The following is a 10,595-nucleotide window of genomic DNA, read 5'->3' on the forward strand; positions in this document are numbered from 1 at the left end:
CAAATTAAGGTTACAAAGACAAGCAAAACATTTTAGCTCCGTGAGGTATTATGAACAATTCGTTGATTGCAGGGTTGGAGCGAAACGGGTCGCCTATTGACTGCGAGTTAGGTTCATGGCTGCCGCGCCGAGGAAAGGTGCGCACCGTCACCATAGCCCCTTGCATCGTCCTAGATTCAGGCTCCGAACGTGATCGTGCAGCTGAGAAGATTCCGGAGAAACTGAGTCTATCATGGTCTCGCGCGCTCTGCTCAACATTTTTTTCCGCTTCCCGCTGATTGGTATTATTACGATCGCTGTTATGAAAGCAGCGATTGAAGTCAAGAATTAGCTGCACTGTGATTGGTTCAAAAAACACTCGATGGGGAAAACGACTTCAAATGAGCATTTATGTTCTCCCGAATGTCACACAAGCGTCGCCAGAAAAAAGATCACAATGCCGTGGACGTCGAAGCAGCTCGGCATGAATTCGCCGGCCGGCTTTTGCATGGAAGGATCAACACTTGGCATTTGTTGCTTTGAGCGGGAGCGGCCGCCGACGCGTACGACTAGCAGATGATCATATAGAGCTCATACATGAGGTCGTCCTAAATTATATTAAACTCTACATTTGGCACGTCATCCAGCTTCGAGCTTTTTCTCGTGTCAAAGACTTCAACAAGCGAGCACGTAACACCGATTGCATATCGGTGCAGCCCCGAGGTGCAGCTCCCGCTAAACGCGTATCCAACAGAATTGCCTAGCAATTTGCCATGCGTTTTTTTTTTTTTTTTCAACATCTTCAGAAAGTGTATCATGTCCAATGTTACAACTTGTATACTTGATTGGTCGGGCTAATTATGCTTTCAGAATTGTGAAAAGGTTTGTTTCTTTTCCTTCCATTCTTTTAACCGTCGTCAAGAAATGGTGAACAGTATTTATTTATAAATTCCAGAAACACTGAAAATACCATGGTGCTGGTCACCTTGCATTCGTTCACGCTACCCTAAAAAGTCGGGATACAAAAGCAATGTCACGAAAATTCCACCACCTTGCAAATGCACTTTAGAGTCTTATCTCCGTAATACATGTAGCGAATATCAGCTCTCGGGGCTGGTTTACACACTTGCGTTTGAGTGCGACCACGTGCTTTGTGCTCCCTTGTGGTAGGTTACGACGAGAGAACACGCTGACACACAGTCGTGCCAGTGTGTTGAAACTTTTGTACCATTTTGGACTGTATGTTTTTTCTGAAGGCTGCGCAGTACCTTCCGCTGAAGGTTGCGCAGTACTTACCGCTAAAGGTTTTACAGCATTTTGCACTGTAGGTTTTCCAGTAGTTTCGAGATAATGAATTTACTATGTAAAATAAATAGCCGCCGATAGCATTTCCAAAAGTTTTTTCAGGCCAAAAAATGCACGCAAATCGAAAGTGTTGCAGGTCTATTCGATAGATGGCTCCAGCATATGTTCTCTCATCGCAAGCGATCACAAGGCTCAAAAGCAAGTGTGGGATCCGTTCTCTTATGCTGGGATGTCATTCTGAGTTTACCGCTTTCACTTTAATGCTCTTTTTTTGGGGGGTCGACAGCGGCATCCTCAGCTTCTACCACATCTCGTTCATCTGGATCGGCGTCATTGGCTTCCTCACGTCGGTCATCGTGGGGTTGGCCGTCAGCCTAATATTCGGTAGGCGCACTTTCGAACCTTTATTTTTAGTTTTATTATAATGCCTACTTTGCCGTCTGTAATTAGAGTTTCAAACATGCACAGTCTACAAAGAAAGAGTGTCGCAGCATGTCGCCGCTAAAAGGAATATCTAATTTCTAAAGCCTAGTCATTAACTTACATCCGAAATGTAGAACAGGGCACTTGTCTATCTATTCCTGCCTGCACCCGTGTTCGCCTAAAAAATTTCACTAGGTAATTTAAGACGGAAGAGTTTTTAAAGCATGAAATTATTTTTTAACAGAACCTCCAATCCCAAACTTTCGTCCGTCCGTTCGTGCATTTTCCGCGAAATTTAAGAAGGAAACTGACTTGACATATACGCCAAGTGGAAAAATTGATGTCACGTGATCTTTAGGCCAATTCAGTGTCCCCGCTAGATTTAACGAGTGAAATGACACCGCAGCACCTCAAGACAAATTCCGTTTCCCGGCTAAACGTAGCAGGAAAGGTGGACGTCACGTGACCTATCCAACAATTTAGTTTCCCCGCTAAATACGTCACTTCCCCCTTCCTCTCCCTCCAACTCCCATCCCGATCCCTTCCCCCGCACTCTCTCTCCCCGTACCTCCCCATTCTGTTTTGGTGCGCTCCTTCCTTTCCTTCCTCCCCGTCCCCTCTCCTTGGTCAGGTGACACAAAAAATTAAGTTTCCCCGTTCCTCGCTCCTTCCTTCCCTCGTAATACCTCACAGTTCTAGAGTGCCCTCTCCCTCGCCAGTTGACTCCCTTTCCCTTCCCTCGTCACTCGAGACACTCCGTTTCTACAAAAATTTATAAAAATATTATGTGGAGCGGTGGTTCGTCTGCTCCTTTTGCAAGCACTTGTGGTGACGTCAGAACGCCTAGCTCTGCTTGGCTCTGATTAAGGGATAGTAGGCGGACCTCAAAGCAAGTTGCCTTCATGTCTACCCACTATTCTTCAATCAGAGTTAGGCGTTCTGACGTCACCACAAGTGCTTGCAAAAGGAGCAGACGAACTTGCGCTCCGTATAGGTTCTTCTCTGCCGTAACCGCTGTTTAATGTCCTCCTCACAATCGAAACAATTGTTCTTAAATACTGCATTGCATGCATTATAGAAAATTAAAAATAAAGGTAGGTGCCGATTTCTTTATTAATATTATTATTTTTGTACTACCATTTTAGGTAACGTTCACACTCTTTCATACTTAGTCCCCAATCGTTATTAATAAAATAAATCTTAGAGCCGTCTTTTTTTTTCGTGTTCTTGTATGTAAAGTACAATATACGGGTCCCAGTCATCATAATCCTATTAAGCAATAAAATGAAGAAGCGAAAAATAAATGGTCTCCTATAAGCAACTAGAATCAGACCTAAAATTGAGACGCGTCAGGCATCCGCGGGGATTTCAAAGATAAATAGCAGCCAACATCTTATTTCCTCAAAGCATAACACTTTCCTACTTAAATTAATTCGCGTTGTTTTTAAATAATTTAACGAGTAACTATAGTCATCGATAGCTCAAGCGCAAATTCCTTCTTCGGGGGCTAATGGCACAATCTCCAGCAATAAGGTGCTTGCTTAAGATGCTTGCAATAAGGTGTTTTTCTTTCTTTACGTGCATAACTCATCGAGTAACCATAGTCATCGATAACTCGAGCGCAGGTTTTTTCTTCGGGGATCAGCTAATGTCGCAATCTCCAGCATTTAGGTCCGACCAAATTCAGTGCTCTCATCTAAGGGAGCTAACCAAGCAGCGCCCAAAACGTGTCGTCGCGGCGGTCGTGGTCTGTTTGCGTTTGCCATCAGCGGCTACTACACCAGTCGGGCACGGCGAATGCGGCACGATCCTGCGCTCCTTTGTTGCGCGTGTTTGGTCTTGCCCGTAATGTCAAGCGCACACAGACGACGTGCGCCGTAACAATACACTTTTTTTTTCGGGAAAGGGGGGGGGGGGGGGGGTTTGCGTTATTGAATCGTTGGCTGTGGACGGACTTACCGTCTTTCTGTCTTTCGATGCAGAGCGCAATGATAAGGAGGAGGTGGACCCCAAGTTCATCTGTCCCTTTGTACGTAAATTCATGAGCAACTACGTCCAGCGAGAAACCATCATCATCCTCAAGGGCAGCAGCCAGACGGTAAGGAAAACCAACCCTCGCGAAAGTTAGGGAACGAGTTACTCCAGGGGCCCCGTTGGCTCGTCGGCCGGTTAACTTTAACCGCGGAGGAGAGTTAACCGCATTGCCCTGCGAAGGGGAGTTTTAGGTGAAGGTGACCGGCAGAGTGAGGACGGCAGGGAAACATGGACCCCAGGGGCCCTAAACTCGTCGAACACAAAGTTGGAGCCCAAAGTTAGCGGAGCGCGCCGATTGGACGCCGCCGAAAAACACGCCAAGTCATCGTCGGGATCGTCCAATTGGTGCGTTCCGTGAACTTCGGCCCAAACTTTGTGTTCGACGAGTTTAGCACCCCAGCGAGCGCCGCTCGCAATCGGGCACATCCTTTAGCAATAATTTGTGCATAAGGCTTTCGCTTCGCAGGGAAATTCGGTCAACTTTCCTCACTTAAAAAAACACTAAAGCTAAAAAAAAATTTAAGAGTAAAATTAGGACACGTATTTTTCTTCTTTTTCCCCCTTATTTTTGCACGAAAAAGGATCTAGCAGGGAATAGAATTGGTGTTAAGGTCACGTGACCTCAAGTTTCCCGCTAAGTCTAACGGAGAAACAGAATTTTTTCATAGGTGACGTGACACCAAGTCATATGACATCATTTTCCCCGCTCAATTTAGCGGGGAAACTGAATTGGAGGAGGAAGAGAAGGAGAGGAGGAGGAAAGGGTACGGAGGAGAAAGTGGGGCATACCTTCCCCTCATCCTCCTCAAGAGCTGCAGTCTAATTTTGCATTTCAGAGATTTGAAAACGCCTTTCATTTTTAATACTTCCTATAACGTTCAGTTACGTGTTTAAATGCTTATCTAGGTTTATTTAGTTTGCTGTTCCTGTTTCTTTATTGGTCATTTATTGCGTTAGCATTAGGACGCTCGTTTTGACGAAAACCCGGTGGTTTAGTTCGTGTGCCAGTGCCGGAGAGAGAGCGAGGGAAAGAGAATGATGCCTGCGACACACCCATTGATCTGAAGCTTTGACGTCAGCACGCGTCAACATCCCCTTCTTTCTGCGGCGCTGACAAACTGACAGACACCGCCTGGCTTTCGCCAAAACGAGCCCTTTCGTTTTCGTCAAAGTCACGCGTACAGCTGGCGTGGAGCCAGAGGATATGAGGCGCCGCGCAACACCTCCAAGATAACAAATCATAGCGCTGAATAAGATAGCGTTATCAGAGAAGGCCAACGCTGGACAAAGATTGGAAAGGAATGCTGCATCAGCGCTCGATTTCAAGTCAAGTTTGAGCCGAACGTTGGCGCAATCGTCGTGTCATATCCGTGCCCATCGTTGGCCTTCTCTGATGACGCCATCTCATTTAGCACTATGGCTTTAGTACCTAGGAGACGCTCTGCCGCGGCGCGGTGAGATGCCGGAGTGCTCGGTTGCCGCTCTGCCGTCGCCGGTTGTTCTTCGCTCTGGGTTTTCTTAGTAGCGGTGGGTGGGCTGCGATGCGTGTTTGTAGTTAAAGCGGTGGATGCTGTTCCTTCCACGAGTGATAAGGAAGCGGTTTCTGCCACAAGTGGTATGAATGTGGTTCTTTCCACGAGTGACATGTATGACCGTATCCAAGGGCGTCGACGTATTCTGACAGGTAGAGTACAGAAAAGGGGGCGAAACAAATTACAGAAAGATCTATTGGTGTATTCTTATGGAACTCCTTAGCATAACACCTGGAAACGACACTCACGTCCCTCTTTGAGAAACACCGACACGGACCCCGTAACGGAGCCAAAAAAGGCAGCACAAAAAAAAAGACCGCATCCGCACGTGGTGAATGATGTTGATTGGGGCGATGCTCTGGTGGTGCTGATGATACTGATTTTATTGTTCATAGGTAGTGCTGATGGTGCTGATTTTTTTATTGCTTATAGGTAGTGCTGATTTCCGGGTTGCGTTTCGACTTCATTATTACTGCTTTATGGTCGGTGAAATGCAGAGCCAGTGGTTCTTCTAGCGGATCAGACTGGATCCGCTAGAAACCGTGGGAACGCATCTCCACCGCTTAAGGCAACGGTCCATGTCAGAAAGAGAATGTGTGGTATGGAACGTGGTTATATACGCATTTGAGCATTTGGCCGCAGCGCCCTCTCGTCTATAAACGTTGAGCCAATGCATGCAAAGTTTAACGCGATTATATACGAATTTGACCGCAGCGCCCTCTCCTCTATAGACGTCGAGCTGCTACATGGAACGTTTCATCCATGACAGAAACCCCAGCTCTTGAGTTACTAACAGATCTCAGAGCCCCATACTCGTCCCGCAGTCGTGGCCGAGTGGTTACAGCGATGGACTAGAAATTCATTGGGGTCTCCCCGCACAGGTTCGAATCCTTTCGACTGCGCAGACATGTTTTATTTTTATGTGAGCACAGACGCCGGCCGGACGGCCGGACGGACGGACAGACGGACAAGGCTAGACCCTAAGGAGCTTCGCCCTTAATAGAGGAAGCAAAAGAACAAGCCAAACGAGAAAAGTGAAGGGGTTAGCGTTAGCGTTTCTCAAAGGGAGACGTGTGTGTGGAGTTTCCAAGGGTCATGCTAACGTATTCTCTAAGAATCAACCAATGAATCTTCCTGTAATTTGTTTACCGACCCTCGAATTTGCGACAGATTCCTAATCGTTTGTAGGCCATTGGTTTAACACCCACTGAATGGGTTAACTCAAAATGTCCTTTCGACATTACACCGAATGAAGTTTTGACGTTCATAGCTCATGAACCCCTTCCTAGTGTTTTTCTTCTTGCACTACTAGTCACTGACAGAAGTGAAAATCGAGCAGTTTTCACCCTCGCTACCCGAGTCCAGAAAAAGCGACCACGTCATGTGCATACTGTCGGTTATATCCCACTCACATTAATCGTGTCCAGGCGTTGAGGAGGGAAATGCAGATGGCACGTGCTGTACACTGCCAGCACCCGCTCCGGACTAGGGTGCCTTCATGTGCACTTTGCTTAGGGTGGTGGCATCTGGCCATTTTGTTCCACACGTTTATTTTTCTTTTCTCTTTTGTTCAAAAGCGCGTGAAACAGCGTGTCCCTGCACGCTTTTGTGGCGCTGACTGTGCTATGGCGACATTTTGTTTTCGTCGATTTCTTTTTTATCTTCCCCATGAGCGCGTTCTGTCGGCATCGGGTTCTACAGAAGGTGCCATCACCCTAAACAGAAGGACACTGAGGCACCCTACTCCGGACATCTTGAGGGTTTGGGTATTCCCCCCAGAGGAGTGGCGGGACACAAGCGCCAATCCAAATCTTTGCCAAGGCATTGGTTTTCAGACAGAACCCCGGTGGATTGGTCCCACAGTGCTCGTATCCAACCTATCAATAGCATTGGACTATGTCAACATCGTAATTCTCCTAATGTCCTCACGCTTTCCGAAGGAGACCGAAAGAAGCAGTTTCTCCAGTTACACCGCGACAAAGCAGGATGTTGTTCAATGGCGTTTCTTGCGAACATATTTGAGCCAGATTGTAGCCCGTGATAGGTTCGTCACGAACTATAGTTTTACATAGCAAAATTATAGTTTTGCTTTGCAAAGCTAGAGTTTTGCAGAGCGAAACTCCAGCGTTCGCTCTGCAAAAGTGCAAAGAGGCGGGAGGAGCTACCCTTGAGTTCTTAACCTGTCACCGATCATAGTGTCAGCATGTGCAGCGTGCTTAACATTGAAAAGTAATATTGTGTTATGAACATCTTTGAAAACTCTAGATAAGCACTCGGCACAGCCAATCTGTCAGTGTATAGCGAAGGCATCTTATGCCCGACTCACTTTGCTGTGAGAAAATTCATACGCTAAACCAAACTTCCAAGAAAAAAAAAATACGAAAAAAAAAAGTTACGCGTGTATTGCAAACCCCCAAAGGGTTGGTCGGGTTATTATTAAATCTTAATGATGTCTTAGTTGTTGTGATTTTACTTCAAGCACGAATGATATCCAAAATTCATCAAAAGCACCAATAGAAAACAATGTGTGTGGCTTCGTTCTGTGAGTATTGCGCTCTGACTTCCGAAATCCACACAAGCCAAGGCTACATAAATGTTAGCCATTCACCCCAATGGATACTGAGGTTTCTTTGTATCCACCGTGGAGACAATGGCTCGTTTTTATTATTTTAATCACGGTTATGTGCTTCGCTGGCACTCTCTTATGTTCGTGAGAGTTTATATTGACGAGCCAAATATTAAAATATATATATAATCTAAAAATAAACTTACAGCCGTGGGAGCGGACAGATTAGGGCCGGCTTGTTAGAGCAGCGTGTCAGCGTAGAATGGAGGAAAATACTGCAAAGGCTAGAGCGCGCGAGCGTCTTGAAATGCGGTAGAGTCAACCATAGCCTCCTCAATACTGACTCTATACTATACTCTGAGTATTGGCGACGTGAGGGATCGAAAGCGTCACTGTGGTCGGCCCACCACGATTGGCCGAATGCTGCCTATGACGTCAGCAAAGGATGTCTCATCAAGAGAAATAAGAGAAATGGAAGACCTTCAATTTTGACGGTGTTGGCAGCAATGCTTTGAGAGCGCTATTATTTCAGGCTTCCACCATGCCCATCAGAAACACCATCGAACTTGTTGAACACAAGGTAATGACGTCACGAAAGGTAACCAAACGAGGGCGCCACCGAAACATCTCGCCGCTAATAGAGCAGGCTATGGGTCAACTGTAGACGTGGTTCGAGTCCCACTCAGCTCGTGCGCTGGCGTTGAAAGGGCTTTAATTCACCCACTCTCAGCTGAGACGCTGTTTTTAGGAAGCCGGCCCTGATGTATAAAGATATTTATTCCGACCATTCTATAAAAAAAAATCTCACGATCATTCATCAATTTTAACTCGATGATCGTGTTTATTAACTTCTGGCGACTTTGTGAGTTTAGTCTAATATTGACAAATAAAAAAAGAATCACAATTGCGAAGGGAGGTGTTTGCAACTACTTTAATTCTTCTTAAAAGCAGTGAGAATGACAACAGACGTAATTAAGTTGCGTGGTGCGCTGCGTTAATCAACGTGATGAAACATATTACTGGTCATATTACCGCTATAATACACCCCAAAGCCCATCGCTGAGAGCCGTTATGGTGTAGTCTAGAATATTTTTCCAAGATAAAAAAGCAGCCGCATTTTTATCCGATGAATATGAATATGTACCAATAATATTCACACTTCCGAGGTTCCATTATTCTTTCCAGTGCAGTTTAATTCTTATTGCTGTTAATATCAATCTAGCCCTACAAAATAAAATTGCAATTAGACATCCGGTTAGTCCGTCTCTGAACGACATAAAAAGGAACATTTTGGGTACCTTCAGAAATCTTTCAAATTCAACTTACTGATTCGCTGTCTTTGTGTTCTCTTGCAGAATGGGGTGTCGCCAGCAGAACTCAGAAAACTTATGCCAGGAGAACAATAAAGGGAGTTGAACTTTTAGGTTTGGCGACTTGCTTTGGCGACTTGCTTTGGCTCACGTGGTAAGCTAGACGGTTCGAAAATTAGGAACGCTGAATCTGTAGACGCCCAAGCCTCGGATACGCGTCTATGTGTCCACAGTAATGAGCATGAAATCTCCAAATCAGGTGAGCTTTTTCTACTTACTTACAATGAAGGGCTTCCACATGTCCACGTCTGCTCTGCTCTCCATACCTATCTCTAACCTCTCTCTTCTTCACGTCGGTACAAAATCGGTGATGCAAACACCCGTTTGGTGAGTATTCCAATATTTGATCATGGACAGCAATACGATTTAAACCACACTTTTATTAACTATAGGCCTGTAGCTCTCAAGTTTTGACTAGCGCCCCTTGCGAGCTAAATCGAATATATATATATATATAATCTTTTTTTTACGTTGCGATTCGATTACGCGTTTTGGGCTTTCTCACTTTGCTGCAAGGCGCTATGAATGAAAATTTAAAACGTACAGCGAAACAGGCGGGACGGAAGAAAGAAGACCCAAAACCGGCGAGCTTACAACTGAAGTTTTAATCGTCAAGGCGCAGCCTATACACGATCAAACAAAGGAAGCAACTTTGTTTGATCGTGCCTTACTAACACGCCCAAGCTTCCACTATGAATGAAAAAATAAACAAAACAACTGAAAGGAAGGCCCTTCTTGGCGTTTCGATAGGACGCTAAAGTAAGGAGCTGTGAATTTTTTTTTATTGTATTTTATTTTTTACGCGCAAGAACAGAGGTTGATAGATGCTAGCATTCGAACGTGGCTCGTGCATGATCCAACTATGGTGCCTGGAGCACGTCTTCGACTGGTGTGTTTAGCGTCTTATCCCGCCCACACATCAGAAGTGGTCCCCAGATGGCAACAAATTACACTAGCCGGAGAGTCGTGCTGTCGGATGCCGCGATTCTGGCGGTTGATCGTAGAAATGCCGGCGAAAAGCACGAGCGAACGCGAGTGTCACTGCCGTCACGGCGTCCCAATTTCTGGCTGCGGTGACTTCCCTGGACTGTCCCACTGGAGAGCGAACTGCAGCGGAACAGGTGTCTGCCACATCCACCGCTAGGATCGCGACCGGCGACAGCATGGCACTCCTATGACGTCACCAGGCGGAAACCGAGGCAGCACTTTGTTGGACGCAATAAAGACACCAGTCGGAGACGCACTCCAGGCACCGAAATGGAACGCTACAACGCTGCCTTCATGGTCGCGTCTTGCAGACGTCGAGGCCGAAATCGCACGATCGCGCCTTGTGGACCAATATTACCAAGAAGACTAAGGTCTGCGCGTTTCCTCCACTAAACATCA

General features: G+C 46.0%; 1 protein-coding gene across 1 annotated transcript in view; it reads left to right on the forward strand.

Annotated features, from left to right (window-relative positions):
- LOC8039065 (sodium-coupled monocarboxylate transporter 2) overlaps positions 1-9,262 on the forward strand; it is a 73,123-nt gene extending 63,861 nt beyond the window's left edge. The window contains exons 15-17 of the mRNA XM_029967974.3: positions 1,571-1,668; positions 3,690-3,805; positions 9,195-9,262. Of these exons, the coding sequence (XP_029823834.2) occupies positions 1,571-1,668; positions 3,690-3,805; positions 9,195-9,245 (265 nt within the window). The 3' untranslated portion in view covers positions 9,246-9,262. The remainder of the gene's footprint in view (positions 1-1,570; positions 1,669-3,689; positions 3,806-9,194) is intronic.
- Positions 9,263-10,595: the final 1,333 nt, after the last annotated feature.

This window comes from Ixodes scapularis, unplaced genomic scaffold, assembly GCF_016920785.2.
Source record: "Ixodes scapularis isolate PalLabHiFi unplaced genomic scaffold, ASM1692078v2 PGA_scaffold2__306_contigs__length_199485367, whole genome shotgun sequence".
NCBI lineage: Eukaryota > Metazoa > Arthropoda > Arachnida > Ixodida > Ixodidae > Ixodes > Ixodes scapularis.